The following is a 15,502-nucleotide window of genomic DNA, read 5'->3' on the forward strand; positions in this document are numbered from 1 at the left end:
GTGAAGGCAGGCTGATCACAGAAGGTCAGGAGTGTGAGACCAGCCTGTCCAACATGGTGAAAACCTATCTCTAAAAAACAAACAAACAAAAAGGCCGGGCACAGCGGCTCACACCTATAATCCAGCACTTTGGGAGGCTGAGGTGGGCAGATCACGAGGTCAGGAGTTCGAGGTCAGGCCAACATAGTGAAACCCTGTCTCTACTAAAAATACAAAAATTAGCTGGGTGTGGTGGCACGCGCCACCTGTAATACCAGCTACTCGGGAAGCTGAGGCAGGAGAATTGCTTGAACCCGGGAGGCGGAGGTTGCAGTGAGCTGAGACCACGACACTGCGCTCCAGCCTGGGTGACAAGAGTGATGCTCTGTCTTGAAAAACAAAACAAAACACAAAAATTAGTTGGGTGTGGTGGCACATGCCTATAGTCCCAGCTACTTGCTACTCGGGAGGCTGAGGCAGGAGAATCTCTTGAATGAGGGAGGTGGAGGTTACAGTGAGCCGGTAACAGAGCGAGACTCCGTCTCAAAAAAAAAAAAAAAAAAAAAAAAAAAAGGTTGGGCGCGGTGGCTCACGCCTGTAATTCCAGCAGTTTGGGAGGCCAAGGCAGGCAGATCGGATCACTCGAGGTCAGGAGTTTGAGACCAGCCTGGTCAACATGGCGAAACCCCGTCTCTACTAAAAATACAAAAAAAATTAGCTCGGCGTGGTGGTGCACACCTGTAATCCCAGCTCCTCCGGAGGCTGAGGCAGGAGAATCGCTTGAACCCAGGAGGCAGAGGTTGCAGTGAGTCGAGATGACTGCAACCAGGCTACATTCCAGCCTGGGTGACAGAGCGAGACTTCATCTCAAAAAAAGAAAAAACAGAAAGCAAGTAAGTCCAGTTCTAGTGCTGCCACTTAACCTGTAGTGTAACCGTGCCTGTTTCCACATCTGTAAAGCGAAGCTGACAAGCACTGTCCACCTGCCCACCTGTCCCACAGGCCTACAGTCGTGGAGGGAAGACCCAGTGGATGGGAGGAAGCAGACCTCAGATTGGAAAGCGATGGAAGGCATTAATTGAAACGGCGCCCTTGGGGGAGAAAGTTTTCTAAGCCCTATGTGGAGAAACACCTTGGGTTAGGGAACTTGGGGATGGAAGGATTTCATCTGGAGCTCCCAGAACAACTTGGAGACTATTCTGTTTCTTCCTGGAACTGGCTTTGTGCAGGGCCCTGGGATGAAGATGCTATGCACTCCTGCTTCCTTTATTGCCTTCTTGTATTTCCAAGAAATGCAGCCACAAACCCAGGCTGTGACTCTCCAGGGCTGGCTGACGTGGGGGAGGCAGGCCAGGGCTGGTGCAGTCTCCCAGGTTCTTGCTGGCTTTCTGCTCCTTGCCCATCACTTTTTTTTTTTTTTTTTTGAGATGGAGTCTTGCTGGAGTGCAGTGGCACAATCTCTGCTCACTACAACCTCTGCCTCCCGGGTTTAAGCACTGGTTTTGTTACCTCCTAGTCACAAAATGGCAGCCAGGTTGACGCAGACAGGCAGTGGGTAGGCCAAGGCAGACCAGGGAGACGGGAGATGCGGGCAGGGGGAGGTGGCGGGTACCTTTTCTAAGAGCTTCCAGTCTCCAGTATAATCTCCCCTTTGTCCCACTGGTCCACCCCAGAATGTGGGTCACTTTCCCTGGGATCAAGGGATCCATTCCAACTGACAGCAGGAGGGGAGAGGAGAAAACCTCGGGGCCAAAGCCCCAAGGCCACGTATCTGATAAGGTGGCTAAAGGACTGCAGGGCAGATGTACCCCACAGCTGGGGCCCCCATAACGCTGGCTCAGCATTCCACATGCCATCCCAGGATTCTGATGGGGCTGTACCCTTCCTGCACACCCCCTTCCAAACCACGTGGCCTGATGTGTCCCTTTAATTGCGAAACTGAGGTCTACGATGAAACCCACAAGGTATTGTCAAATACCTTCTTGCTCCCTCTTTTTTCTTTTTTTTTGAGATGGAGTTTTCGCTGTTGCCCAGGCTGGAGTGCAGTGGCATGACCTTGGCTCACTGTAGCCTGCGCCTCCCAGCAATCGTTCAAGCAATTCTCGTGCTTCAGCCTCCTGACTAGCTGGGATTACAGGCGCATGCCACGAATGCCTGGCTAATTTTTGTACTTGTAGTAGAGAAGGGGTTTCACCATGTTGGCTAGGCTGGTCTTGAACTCCTGACCTCAAGAGATCCATCCACCCGTCTTGGTCTCCTAAAGTTCTGGGATTACAGGTGTGAGCCACCATGCCCGGCCTCATACCTTCTCATCACTTCCAATGACAGGGCCTGCCCCTGAGCGTGGGTGAACTGAAAAGGAGCTGTCACTAAGGCATTTCCCTTACCCAGTGGGGAGCACATGCTTAGTGGTTACTACCAGGGCTTTGGAGAGACTGGTCATACCCCTCTCTGGAATTTTGTCATCTGAAAAATGTGCTAATAAGAGTTCCAACCCTACAGGTTTGTTATGAGGGGTTGTTAATGGCTTCCAAATGCTTTCCTTGGTGCCTGCACAGTTAGCTAAAGTATTGCATTCGGGGCGTGGCACACACACCTTTCCTGAAGAACCCTCTCAGAACATCCCAGACTGTAGTCATTGTTTACAGAAGCCTGGTCTGAGTCCTCTCAGAGTGAGAGGAGGACGGAGCGTCACAAACTCAAACGACCCCAGCGCTGAAATAAAGCACTGGGCTTCTGGCTGCTGTGACTGGAGTGGACCTTCCTCCCCACAGGAGAAATGGCCTGTGTTAAAAAATGGCAAAATAAACTAGCCGGGCGTGGTGGTGTATGCCTGTAATCCCAGCTACTCGGAGACTGGGGTCACCTGTGATCCCAGCTACTCAGGAGGCTGAAATAGGAGAACCGCTTGAACCTGGAAGGCGCAGGCTGTAGTCAGCCGAGATCACGCCACTGCAATCCAGCCTGGTTGACAGAGAAAGAGGCTCCATCTTAAAAAAAAAAAAAAAGCAAAATAGGCCGGGTGCAGTGGCTCACGCCTGTGATCCCAGCACTTTGGGAGGCTGAGGCAGGAGGATTGCTTAAGCCCAGTTTGAGATCAGCCTGGGCAACATAGGGAGACCCTGTCTCTATTATAATTTCAAAATGTTTTTATTTAAAAAAGAAAAAAACAGCAAAATAACTCCGTGGCTATTAAGTTCTTAGAGGCGAAGTAAGTCAATTTTGTCTTTTTTTTTGAGACAGAGTCTCGCTCTGTTGCCCAGGCTGGAGTGCAGTGGTGCAATCTCGGCTCACTGCAAGCTCCACCTCCCGGGTTCACGCCATTCTCCTGCCTCAGCCTCCAGAGTAGCTGGAACTACAGACGTCCGCCACCATGCCCAGCTAATTTTTTGTATTTTTAGTAGAGACGGGGTTTTACTGTGTTAGCCAGGATGGTCTCGATCTCCTGACCTCGTGATCCGCCCACCTCAGCCTCCCAAAGTGCTGGGATTACAGGCGTGAGCCACCACGCCCAGCTAAAAGAGAAATCTTTAGCTAATTCCTGTTTTATGGCCAGCTTTTGTCTACCCTCACAGAGCCTTGCCAATGCACTGTGTACACAAACACGTGTACACAAAGGAGCTCCTGCCACTGGGGGCCCGGAGAGGACACTACAGGGACCAGGCAGGGCCATGAGGCCAGCACCTGGGTGCTAGGCAGGATTCCCTCTTGGAGTGAGGGCTTCCCATGAGTCGCCAAGAGGGAAAATTACCTTCCCTTGAGCACATCATGTGCCTTGGGAAGCACTCTTACCAGCATTCTAGAAGGGAGCCGTGAGATCAAGGATGTGGCCAGGCTCCGGCTACTCTTTACTTATTTTGCTTTTCATTTATGCTTGTACCTCTTAAGATTCTCTGGGCCGGGCGCGGTGGCTCAAGCCTGTAATCCCAGCACTTTGGGAGGCCGAGATGGGCGGATCACGAGGTCAGGAGATGGAGACCATCCTGGCTAACATGGTGAAACCCCGTCTCTACTAAAAAACACAAAAAACTAGCCGGGCGAGGTGGCGGCGCCTGTAGTCCCAGCTACTCGGGAGGCTGAGGCAGGAGAATGGTGTAAACCCGGGAGGCGGAGCTTGCAGTGAGCTGAGATCTGGCCACTGCACTCCAGCCTGGGCAACAGACCAAGACTCCGTCTCAAAAAAAAAAAAGGATTCTTTGCTGTGGAATGTCAAACTTCACGTCTCATCATGACGAAAGGAGCTCAGTGTGGGTACAATCGTCTCTCACGCAAGATGCTGACTTTCCCCTTTTCCCGCCCCCTTGCACCCTCCCCACAGCACACCCTTGGCAGGTGCGCTGCTAACAGCGGGCTGCCGTGGTGTGGGCACTGGGCCAGGGGCCTCCCAGGGCAGGCTTCCATTCAGACTTGGCTGCTCAGTGGACGTGGGCTTCTCTGTTGCTCACATGCAAGATGGGAACAGTGTTAACTCTGACAAGGCTTGGCTGTGTGTCCCTCATGTTGAAATGCGATCCTCAGTGTTGGGGTGGGGCTTCGTGGCCGGTGTTTGGGTCATGGGGCAGATCCCTAATGAATGGCTTTGTGCCCCCTGGCAGGAATGAGTGTGTTCTCACTCTATGACCAGGTTGTTTCAAGGATCCTGGTCCTCTCTCTTGTACTCTCTCCCGCCATGGGACACGCCTGCTTCCCCTTCGCCTTCCTCCATGAGTAAAACCTTCCTGAGGCTTCCCCAAAAGCAGACGCGGGCACCGCGCTTCTTGTCCAGCCGGCAGAACCGTATGCCAAATAAACTTTGTCTTAAACAAATTACCCAGTCTCAGGTATTCCTTTATTGCAACACAAAACAGACCAACACAACCTACTTTGCAGAAGTATTGCAACGTTCAGAAATGGTTCTCTCTCACCCCCCACTAAATGGTGCTTTTTGGTTCAAGGTTGTATAGAATGGTGCAATTTAAGAAACCAAGGATCTAAGATTTAGCCTAAAACAAACCTAATTGAATGAAGAATTCACTCATATTTTTCTACTAAAAATTGAAATACTACAAGGAAACAAAACCAAAACCACATTCAGTTCTTTTATTTAATTTTCTAGTGGACAATTTACATATCTCCCTCACCCTGTCTTTTAAGTTAGTGTGACAATTTTCCATAATAAACTACTTAAAGAGAAGCTTTGGTCAAGAATGGAATGAAATCGCAAAAAAACAAAAACAAAAACAAAAAAATTACTGCTTTTAAAAAACCAACACTTTCACCAATTTTATATTCAAACAAAACCACACGGCATTGGCGTGATATGTGTTTTCAGTGTTTCCTTGGGGCTGGCTTCCTCGCCATCGTGCCACGGCACAGCTGCGGTCGGCCACAGTTTGTCATGCTGGATGGCGGAGGCTCACTCAGCTTCACATTATCCGGAGGCCCTGGATGGAAGACTCGAGGGTCTTGGAAAAGGTGGGAAGAGCACTCATGTCACTGAGGAGTGTCCACCCTGAGGTTTTCCCCGAGGTAGGTATCACACACTCCCTCCTCCTCAGTGGAGGTGCTGCCTGTCCCCACCCTGAACCTGGCCCTGCCCCACCTGAGACAGGCTCTCCCAGGACTCACCCTGCAGAGACACTCCAGGCCCGGGCTCCCCCTGCTGGCTCCCGCAGGCCAGGTGTCCCTTTTCCCCACTGCTCCACCCACAGGCTGTGGGCACACTCCTCACTCCTGTGTGTGTGGTTTTTTTTTTTTTTTTTTGAGATAGGGTCTTGCTCTGTTGCCCGAGGCTGAAGTGCAGTGGTGTGACCACAGCTCACTGCAGCCTCCAACTCCTGGGCTCACGAGATCCTCCTGCCTGAGCTTCTCAAGTAGCTGGGACTAACGGCATGCATCACTGCACCTGCTTTTAAAATATATATATACATGTATATTTGAAAATAGAGACAGGGTCTCACTATGTTGCCCAGGCTGGTCTCGAACTCCTGTGCTCAAGACGGGGAAGCAGGGAGGAGAAACGAGCCTCAGGTTCCCAAAGTGCTGGAATTACGGCAGTGGGCCAGCGTGCCTGGCTGCACTGGGCTTTTTTATAGAGATAGGGTCTTGCTATGTTGCCCAAACTGGCCTCAAATTCCTGGCCTCAAGTGATTCTCCCACCTTGGCCTCCCAACGTGCTGGGATGACAGGCGTGAGCCACTACGCCTGGCTGCCCACAGCTCTTTTTTCTAGTTTCATCTGTGCTTCTGGAGGACCACACCATGGGCAATGCCTCAAAGGCAGTGTGCACTCTCCGAAGCCCAGAGTTGGCCTGGGTGTGCTGCGCTTGCAACTTACGATGCTCGCCTGTGCTTTCTCAACTCCTAGTCCCCTCCCCTCCAAAACCCATCGCAGCTCAGGACGCTGCTCAGGTGCAGCCTTTTCCCCTGCAGCGCGGGCAGTCCACACATCGCCCCAGATTCCTCTGTGTGAAAATAGAGGCACTGGCTTCTCTTCCGAGCTCCGCCGAATCCCCTACCCAGCCCCTGTATTCACTTCTCTCTTCTACCAGACAGGCTTCTTCGGACTGGATAGTCTGAGTGCTCAGCACCATGCATGGCACCCAGGAGACACTTAGTAAATGTTTACTAAATTAATTAGTGTCAGCCATAAATATATATCTATATAGTTAAACCTGGGCTGGTGTCTAATAGGGCCTGTTTCCAAAATAGCACTCCATTTTTCCTCAATAAAATAGACATCTAGAAGTAAAAATTTCAGTTCACTGAGAATGTGCCGTTCACCTGCAGATGACTTCTAGGTTTTTTTTTTTTTTTTTTTTTTTTTTGAGGCGGAGTCTCGCTCTGTCGCCCGGACTGGAGTGCAGTGGCCAGATCTCAGCTCACTGCAAGCTCCGCCTCCCGGGTTTACGCCATTCTCCTGCCTCAGCCTCCTGAGTAGCTGGGACTACAGGCGCCCGCCACCTCGCCCGGCTAGTTTTTTTGTATTTTTAGTAGAGACGGGGTTTCACCGTGTTAGCCAGGATGGTCTCGATCTCCTGACCTCGTGATCCGCCCGTCTCGGCCTCCCAAAGTGCTGGGATTACAGGCTTGAGCCACCGCGCCCGGCCGACTTCTAGGTTTTAAAGAGATCTCCGGCCGGGCGTGGTGGCTCACGCCTGTAATCCCAGCACTTTGGGAGGCTGAGGCAGGCGGATCACCTGAGGTTCGGAGTTCGAGACCAGCATGACCAACATGGAGAAACCCCATCTCTACTAAAAACACAAAATTAGCTGAGCGTGGTGGCACATGCCTGTAATCCCAGCTACTTGGGAAGCTGAAGCAGGAGAATCTTTTGAACCCAGGAGGCGAAGGTTGCGGTGGGCCAAGATTCCGCCATTGCACTCCAGCCTGGGAAACAAGAACGAAACTCTGTCTCAAAAAAAAAAAGAGAGATCTCCAAGGCTGGGCGTGGTGGCTCACGCCTGTAATCCCACCACTTTGGGAGGCCAAGGTGGGCAGATCACATGAGGCCAGGAGTTCAAGACCAGCCTGGCCAACATGGTGAAACCCCATCTGTACTAAAAATACAAAAAACAGCCGGGTGTTGTAGTGTGCTCCTGTAATCCCAATTACTTGGGAGACTGAGGCAGGAGAATTGCTCCAACCCGGGAGGCGGAGGTTGCAGTGAGCCAATATTGCACCACTGCACTGAAACCTAGGCGATAGAACATGACTCTGTCTCAAAAAGAAAGAAAAAAAAATAAGAGAGAGATTTCCAGTTTAATGTCTTATATTAGGATATTAAGCTGTATACCAGATTTAACATTTTGTTTCAAGAATTGAGAAACATTCTTCTCACAAGAGTTTTGTAAAAATATTAGCGGGGTGTGGTGTTGCTTGCCTGTTGTCCCAGCTGCTTGGGAGGCTGAGGTGGGAGGACTGCTGGAGGCAAGGAGTTGGTGGCTGCAGTGAGCCATGATTGCGCCACTGTGCTCCAGCCTGGGTGACAGAGCCTATCTCTCAAAAAAAAAAAAGTTTTAACACAAACAAAATTTGTTCTGTTAGGTAGAAAATACCTTGAAATCCCAAATTGTCATGGCTCCATCGATGCCAGTAGTGCAAAATTTGCGACAGTCTTGCTTGTCCACCTCATAAATAGAGACTTGACTGAAAAAAAGCAAAGCAAAAGAGACCGTAAGGTATGTAGTGGAAGTGAACACAACATTCCTGACTAATCGTGTAAGGGCAGCTTAATGAAATGAATTATCTTCTTCTTTATTTTTTAAATAGAGATGGGATAGAGGTCTCACTATGTTGCCCAGGCTGGTCTTGAACTCCTGGACTCAAGTGATCCTCCTGCCTCAACCTCCCAAAATGCTGGGATTACAGGCATGAGCCACCACACTGCGCCAGGAAATGAATTATCTTTTAACTCCTGATTATGAACTTGTCCACGAACATTAGGCTGCAACAATCTGGCTCAGAAAATACCCCAAAACATTTTATTACCAGATGTCCAGGAAAGACAAAACTGGAAAGGGGAGAAGTTAAGAACCTGCCTTAGTTAGAGTGACTTGGGGAAGCAGGAATGACCCAGCCCACACAGCACGCAAATGCTGGGAGCAGGCTGTGGGCAGCACCACAGCCATGGCGAAAACAATGTTTTTGTTTGTTTTCAAATAAACCAGAGGCATGATGAAGCATGACTGAAATCCAACTGACTCCAAACAAAACCTCTCAAATCAGCCTCCAAGACAGCCAGTGCAGGTAAGCCAACAGCCCTCCGTGAGTTTGAAATGAATCATTATAAATGTTAGCAGCAGACATACCCCCAGACTCCAACCAAGCCAAGCAGGGGAACAGATAAATGAAACAACTTGTCTTAGCCTAATTATCTGGAAAGCTTTCAAGACAATCATCCATTGCTCAGACAATATTTTTCTTTCTCCTCTGAAATGTCTAGAACTTACCCTCCTCTTCCCCGACGCTGGGAAGGGGATGGCAAACTATGGTACACACCGCCTATTCCTGTACAGCCTGTGAGCTTAAAAAAAAAAAAAGGTTTTACATTTTTATTTATTTATCGAGATGGAGTCTCACTCTGTCACCCAGGCTGGAGTGCAGTGGTGCGATCTCGGCTCACTGCAACCTCTACCTCCCAGGTTCAAGTGATTCTCCTGCCTCAGCCTCCCGAGTAGCTGGGATTACAGGCCCCCGCCACCATACCAGCAAATTTTTGTATTTTTAGTAGAGACGGGGTTTCACCATGTTGGTCAGGCTGGTCTCGACCTCCTGACCTCAAGTGATCCACCCACCTCAGCCTCCCAAAGTGCTGGGATTATATGCGTTAGCGTCTGCGCCCGACCCAGCTTTTACATTTTTAAATAGCTGGAAAAAAATTAAAAGAGGACTATTATCTCATGAAATGAAAATTATGTGAAATTCAAATTTGAGTGTCCATAAAGTTTAACTGGAACACACCACCTCATTTGTTTACAGCGTCTGTGCCTGCTTTCCTGCCACAACCACGGAGTTCAGTAGTTGCAACGGAGACCTACGGCCTCTCGGAGTCTAAAATATTTACTATCTGGTCCCTTACAGAAAAAGTTAGCTGACACAGCTCTAGTGCGAAGAGCACCTAATTTCTGCAAATAAAAGTAGACTAATGGGCAAGGGTTTGCCTTTTCCCTTTTCACCTAGAAGTGTCAGAGAGGCAATGAGAGCTGTTTCTTTCCTTAACACTTGGTCTGCACAGAAGCTTAAGAGAAATTCACAAGAAATAACTCAGAGTCATTCAAGACAGAGAAACCTAAAGAATGGAGAGAAGGTGAGTTTTGCTATGGAAGGAGAAACCTGAAGAATGTGGAGAAAAGGTAAGTTTTGCTATGTCTTCAGGTTCTTTTTTTTTTGAGATAGGATCTCACAATGTAGCCCAGGCTGAAGTACAGTGGTACAATCACGGCTCACTCCTCTCAAGTAGCTGGGATTACAGGTGCGTGCCAACATAGCCAGCTAACTTTAAAAAAATTGTAGAGATGGGGTCTTCTGGCTGGGCACGGTGGCTCACACCTGTAATCCCAGCACTTTGGGAGGCCGAGGTGGACGGATCACGAGGTCAGGAGATCGAGATCGAGACCATCCTAGCTAACAAGGTGAAACCCGGTCTCCACTGAAAATACAAAAAATTGGCGAGGTGTGTCGGCGTGCGCTTGTAGTCCCAGCTACTCGGGAGGCTGAGGCAGGATAATGGTGTGGACCCGGGAGGCGGAGCTTGCAGTGAGCCGAGATTGAGCCACTGCACTCCAGCCTGGGTCACAGAGCAAGACTCTGTCTCAAAAAAAAAAAAAAAAAGAGAGATGAGGTCTTGCTATGTTGCCCAGGATGGTACTGAACTGCTGGCCTCAAGCTATCCTCCTGCCTTGGCTTCCCAAAATGCTAGGATTACAGGCGTGAGCCATGGTGCCAGGCCTCTGGTTCTCATTTTTCCATAGAGCATTTGCAGCCCATTTTACGTGCTGAAGATGAAGCATAACCTGCATTTCATTATAGTTCTCTCAAATAGGAAGTCTAGAGGTTTCCATTACTCCTCCCACCATCAATACCACAACAAAAGCTTCTCAATAGAAAAGATTTCTCAATAAGGGAAAATCCCATGGGACCCAACTCTGAACACAGTAACTTAGAATATCAAGCATATATTTCTCCTCCAGATGCTTTTTTCTTTTCTTTTCTTTTCTTTTCTTTTTGTCACCCAGGATGGAGTGCAGCGGCTCAATCTTGACTCACTGCAACCTCCGCCTCCCCAGTTCAAGCGATTCTCCTGTCTCAGCCTCCCGAGTAGCTGGGATTACAGGTGTGCACCACCACAAGCAGCTAATTTTCGTATTTTTAGTAGAGACGTGGTTTTGCCATGTTGGCCAGGCTGGTCTCGAACTCCTGGCCTCAAGTGATCTGCCTGCCTCGGCCTCCCAAAGTGTTGGGATTAAAGGTGTGAGCCATCATGCCCAGCCTCTCCTCTAGACCTTAAAAATCACACTTTCAGGCCAGGCACGGTGGCTCACGCCTGTAATCCCAGCACTTTGGGAGGCCAAGGTGGGTGGATCCCACCACCTCGGATTGCAACAGGGTCTGCACAGCTCCTGCTGGCTGCTGCCTTGTAATCTGCACCTTGAAGGACAGAATGACCAGGTGGTGGTGACTCTCTCCCTATTACGAGCTGGAAATGAAAGCCTGGTGGTCGGGAAGATACAGACTTCTTGCTGCACTTGTCCCTGAAGGAGTGCCTGGGCCTGCGGGGCATAGAGCTTTTGTAGGAACCCAGTAAGGAAATAGCGAGGGGCAGGAGGGCACCTTGTCACCTGACCACCTTTCTACAGACGGCACCTACGTGATGCTATTCTGGTGCAGCGTCTCCAAGGCTGTGTTACGGTCCTCAGTCGTGGCTCTCTTGTCCATGTTGCGGAAGCGTTCCATGGCAGACATGTTGCGCTGGATGCTCTGTTTTGGAATGTCTAACTTGGAGACGAAGGTCAGGCAGCCGCGGTCATCGTAGTTGAAGAGCATTGGGCAGCAGTCATGGCCCTGAAACGAGACTCAGTCAGTCCCTGGAGGACACACTGCCCACCGCCCAGCTCCTTGGCAGAGTGTTCACCATGATAGGCCTCTCTTACTTTTTTTTTTGAGACTGAGTCTTGCTCTGTTGCCCAGGCTGGAGTGCAGTGGCATGATCTCAGCTCACTGCAACCTTTGGTTCCTGGGTTCAAGTGATTCTCCTGCCTCAGCCTCCCAAGTACCTGGGATTACAGGTGCACGCTACCATGCCCTGGCTAATTTTTGTGTTTTTAGTAAAGACGGGGTTTCACCATGTTGGCCAGGCTGGTCTCCATCTCCCAACCTCAGGTGATCCACCTGCCTTGGCCTCCCAAAGTACTGGGATTACAGGCGTGAGCCATCGCGCCCCACCTGCTCTTATCCTTAAAAGTGAGCTCGCCGGGCGCGGTGGCTCAAGCCTGTAACCCCAGCACTTTGGGAGGCCGAGACGGGTGGATCACGAGGTCAGGAGATCAAGACCATCCTGGCTAACATGGTGAAACCCCGTCTCTACTACAAAAAACTAGCCGGGCGAGGTGGCGGGCGCCTGTAGTCCCAGCTACTCGGGAGGTTGAGGCAGGAGAATGGCGTAAACCCAGGAGGCGGAGCTTGCAGTGAGCTGAGATCCGGCCACTGCACTCCAGCGTGGGCAACAGAGCAAGACTCCGTCTCAAAAAAAAAAAAAACAAGTGAGCTCTAAGGCCAGGCATGGTGGCTCACGCCCGCACTTTGGGAGGCCGAGGTGGGCAGATCACCTGAGGACGTGAGTTTGAGACTGGCCTGTCTAACATGGAGAAAACCCATCTCTACTAAAAATACAAATTTAGCCAGGTATGGTGGCACATGCCTGTAATCCCAGCTACTCGGGAGGCTGAGGTAGGAGAATCACTTGAACCCGGGAGGCAGAGGTTGCGGTGAGTCAAGATCACCCACTGCACTCCAGCCTGGACAACAAGAGCGAAACTCTGTCTAAAAAAACAAAACAAAACTGTTCTGCTTTGTGCTAGGGTGACAGAGCACACATTGTTCCCTGTCTGAGCATCACATACAGTGCACCCCGAGGGAGAATGAAGAAAAATACTCACAGCAGCCACGACGCTGTTCTCTGAGACAAATGACACACTCAGGAGTGGCAGGAACTCCGTCTTCAGAGTTGAGACCCTAAACACAAGAACGTTTGTTATCCCAAGATGTAACAGACTATTAGCTTCTTTACAGACACAGATGACAACAAAGGACCCATTCTCACAGGGGCTTCTGCAGTATCAACGGGCACTTATGTTGAAAAGGAGCCTCTGACCTCAACTCGCAGGCCTCTTGAGCCAGGGGCGGCCCTGGGCTCTGGCTCCGGCTCCAGCCTGGGCTCCTCCCGCCTGCTTCTGAGACCCCGCCCACTCACGACAAGCTGGTTCCCAAAGCCCTGTCTTTGCGCCCATGCCCTTCGACCCCCAGCACAGCTCTAAAGGGATCACCCCCATGATCCCACGGTCCACTTTCCCAGAGGCCACTGCAGCCTAAAGCAGCTTCTCCCTGCTCTTAGCTCCTAGAGCTCTTTCTGTTACTATGACTTGGCAGCAAACACCTGTGCTAGGACCCTCTCCTTGCCTGTGCTCCCCAGAGCTCCGAGAGGGCTGTGGCCACACAGATCTGTGCTGACAGCCAGGCACCGTGTCAGCAACTAGAGCCACCAAGATGAACCAAACGGTCTTAGCCAGGAGCCCACACTCGAATGGGCCATGTGTGTGTATGTGTGCATGCAGGGACATGTGTGTGCATGCAGTTATTCGCTCTTGAGTGTGGCAAAGAGATTACACAGATATGGCAGGCAAACACACTGGCTGATGAGTTAGGAGCACCTCACTTCATGCAAGAAACGATGCATTCAAAAGCTGACTGTGGCTGGGCGTGGTGGCTCACACCTGTTATCTCAGCACTTTGAGGGGCTGAGGCGGAAGGACTGCTGGAGGCAGGAGTTTGAGATCAGCCTGGATAACATAGTGAGACCCAGTCTCTACGAAAAATTAAAAAAAAAAAAAAAAAAGCCTAGTGTGGTGGTGCACATCTGTGGCCCCATCTACTTGAAAGGCTGAGTTGGGAGGAGCACTTGAGCTCGGGAGTTCAAGGCTGTAATGAGCTATGATTGCAGAACCGCATTCTAGCCTGCGCGACAGAGAGCGTCTCTCTAAATAATAACAAAATAAAAGCTAACTGTACATGTCTCAGGACGCCCTTCATAAAGCTGGCATTGAAGAATGAATGTGTCATCTTAAGCCCTTACTGTGGTATACTTGACTTTTACTACATGAGATATTTATGTTGGAGGAGTGCAAGGGTGGAGCATGTAATCTGACTTGCAGGACTGGAAAAGGGAAAGAAGTCAGTATGAGGGTAGATAGGGACTTGTAATAAGCGTATGCTAAGAACTTACTGTGTCACAATAAACCATATAAAAATTAAGTAACACTGGCATCAAAATACCAAAGTATTATCAAGTGTCAAAAGGCAAATTACCAAATGTATACAAAAACATATAAAATGTAAAACATAATCTCATTTCTGTTAAAAATGAAAAGATATATAAGTGCTTGTTTATGTAGAGAAATTTTCTGAAAGACTACATTTTATAATGGAGGGGACAATCTTTTTTTATTTTCTTTTTGAGACAGAGTCTTGTTGCCCAGGCTGGAGTGCAGTGGTGCGATCTCGGCTCACTGCACCCTCTGTCTGCTGAGTTCAAGCAATTCTCCTGCCTCAGCCTCGTGGGTAGCTGGGATTACAGGCGCCTGCCACCACGCCTGGCTAATTTTGGTACTTTTAGTAGAGACAGGGTTTTGCCATGTTGGCCAGGCTGGTCTCAAACTCCTGACCTCAGGCGATCTGCCTGCCTCAGCCTCCCAAAGTGCTGGGATTACAGGCGTGAGCCACTGTGCCTGGCCGGAGGGGATAATCTTTAAAAAAATATGTAAAACTAGCAAAAAAACGCACATTTAATCCTGTTAGGAAAAACATCTCATGTCTGAAATATCATGCTATTTACACTGGGTGACTCTTACTGACCTGACAGGGAGTAAAGGTCACCCAGTGTGATTGATTTTTGATACTCAAGTGGCCATGTCCATCACAAAACCTTTAACGGTGAGTTCCCTTTAGCTATCAATGGAAAAGGATTCACCAGGGAAGAACGAAGATTGATAAAAGAAGGAGGATTCCAATCTTCTCTCTTCCTCCAACATATATTGAACAAAATGAACTCTGATATTTGGCCGGGTACTTTATGGCTGAGTAGACGCACCACTCACAAAGAAGCCACCATAATTAGAGTCCTTCTGGCACACAGCAGAGGAAGTGGCGTCAATGGTTTTTAAGCCTTACTGAATGGAAGGCTCAAATTAATGAAGTCATTGTTTGCTGACTACCCCGAGTAAGAATATATCTCCTATGTAATTTAGGGCCGGTGAATGGCATTTACATTTTGTAAGGAATTCAGAGTGACAGACTAAACTGGCCTTTTTTTTTTTTTTTTGAGCTGGAGTCTTGCTCTCGTGCCCAGGCCGGAGTGTACTGGCATGATCTCGGTTCACTGCAACCTTCACCTCCTGGGTTCAAGTGATTCTCCTGCCTCAGCCTCCCAAGTAGCTGGGACTACAGGCACCGACCACCATGCCGGGCTAATTTTTTTATTTTTGTAGAGACAGGGTTTTACCATGTTGGCCAGGCTGCTCTCGAACTCCTGACCTCAGGTGATCCACCCACCTTGGTCTCCCAAAGTGCTGAGGTTATAGGTGTGAGCCACTGTGCCCAGCATAAACTGGCCCTTTTTAAGCGACCCTTATCAGTAGCAAACCAGGAGGGTTCTTGAAAGGAATCATTATCAGTACTTCCATTAAGAAGTATTTCTGGAAGACCTAGGCCTTAAAAATTTTCCAACCCGAGAATTTGTATCTGTGCCTGTCACAGTAAAGGCTGACTTGCAT

At 49.5% G+C, this 15,502-nt stretch overlaps 1 protein-coding gene across 1 annotated transcript in view; it reads right to left on the reverse strand.

The window, feature by feature from the left end:
• Window positions 1–5,043: 5,043 nt before the first annotated feature.
• Window positions 5,044–15,502, reverse strand: part of ARPC1A (actin related protein 2/3 complex subunit 1A) — a 41,233-nt gene continuing 30,774 nt past the window's right edge. The window contains exons 7-10 of the mRNA XM_010375765.2: window positions 12,614–12,689; window positions 11,326–11,519; window positions 8,015–8,105; window positions 5,044–5,423 (exon numbers count right to left, since the gene is read on the reverse strand). Of these exons, the coding sequence (XP_010374067.1) occupies window positions 5,385–5,423; window positions 8,015–8,105; window positions 11,326–11,519; window positions 12,614–12,689 (400 nt within the window). The 3' untranslated portion in view covers window positions 5,044–5,384. The remainder of the gene's footprint in view (window positions 5,424–8,014; window positions 8,106–11,325; window positions 11,520–12,613; window positions 12,690–15,502) is intronic.

The sequence above is a fragment of the Rhinopithecus roxellana genome, chromosome 6 (genome assembly GCF_007565055.1).
Source record: "Rhinopithecus roxellana isolate Shanxi Qingling chromosome 6, ASM756505v1, whole genome shotgun sequence".
Classification (NCBI taxonomy): Eukaryota; Metazoa; Chordata; class Mammalia; order Primates; family Cercopithecidae; genus Rhinopithecus; species Rhinopithecus roxellana.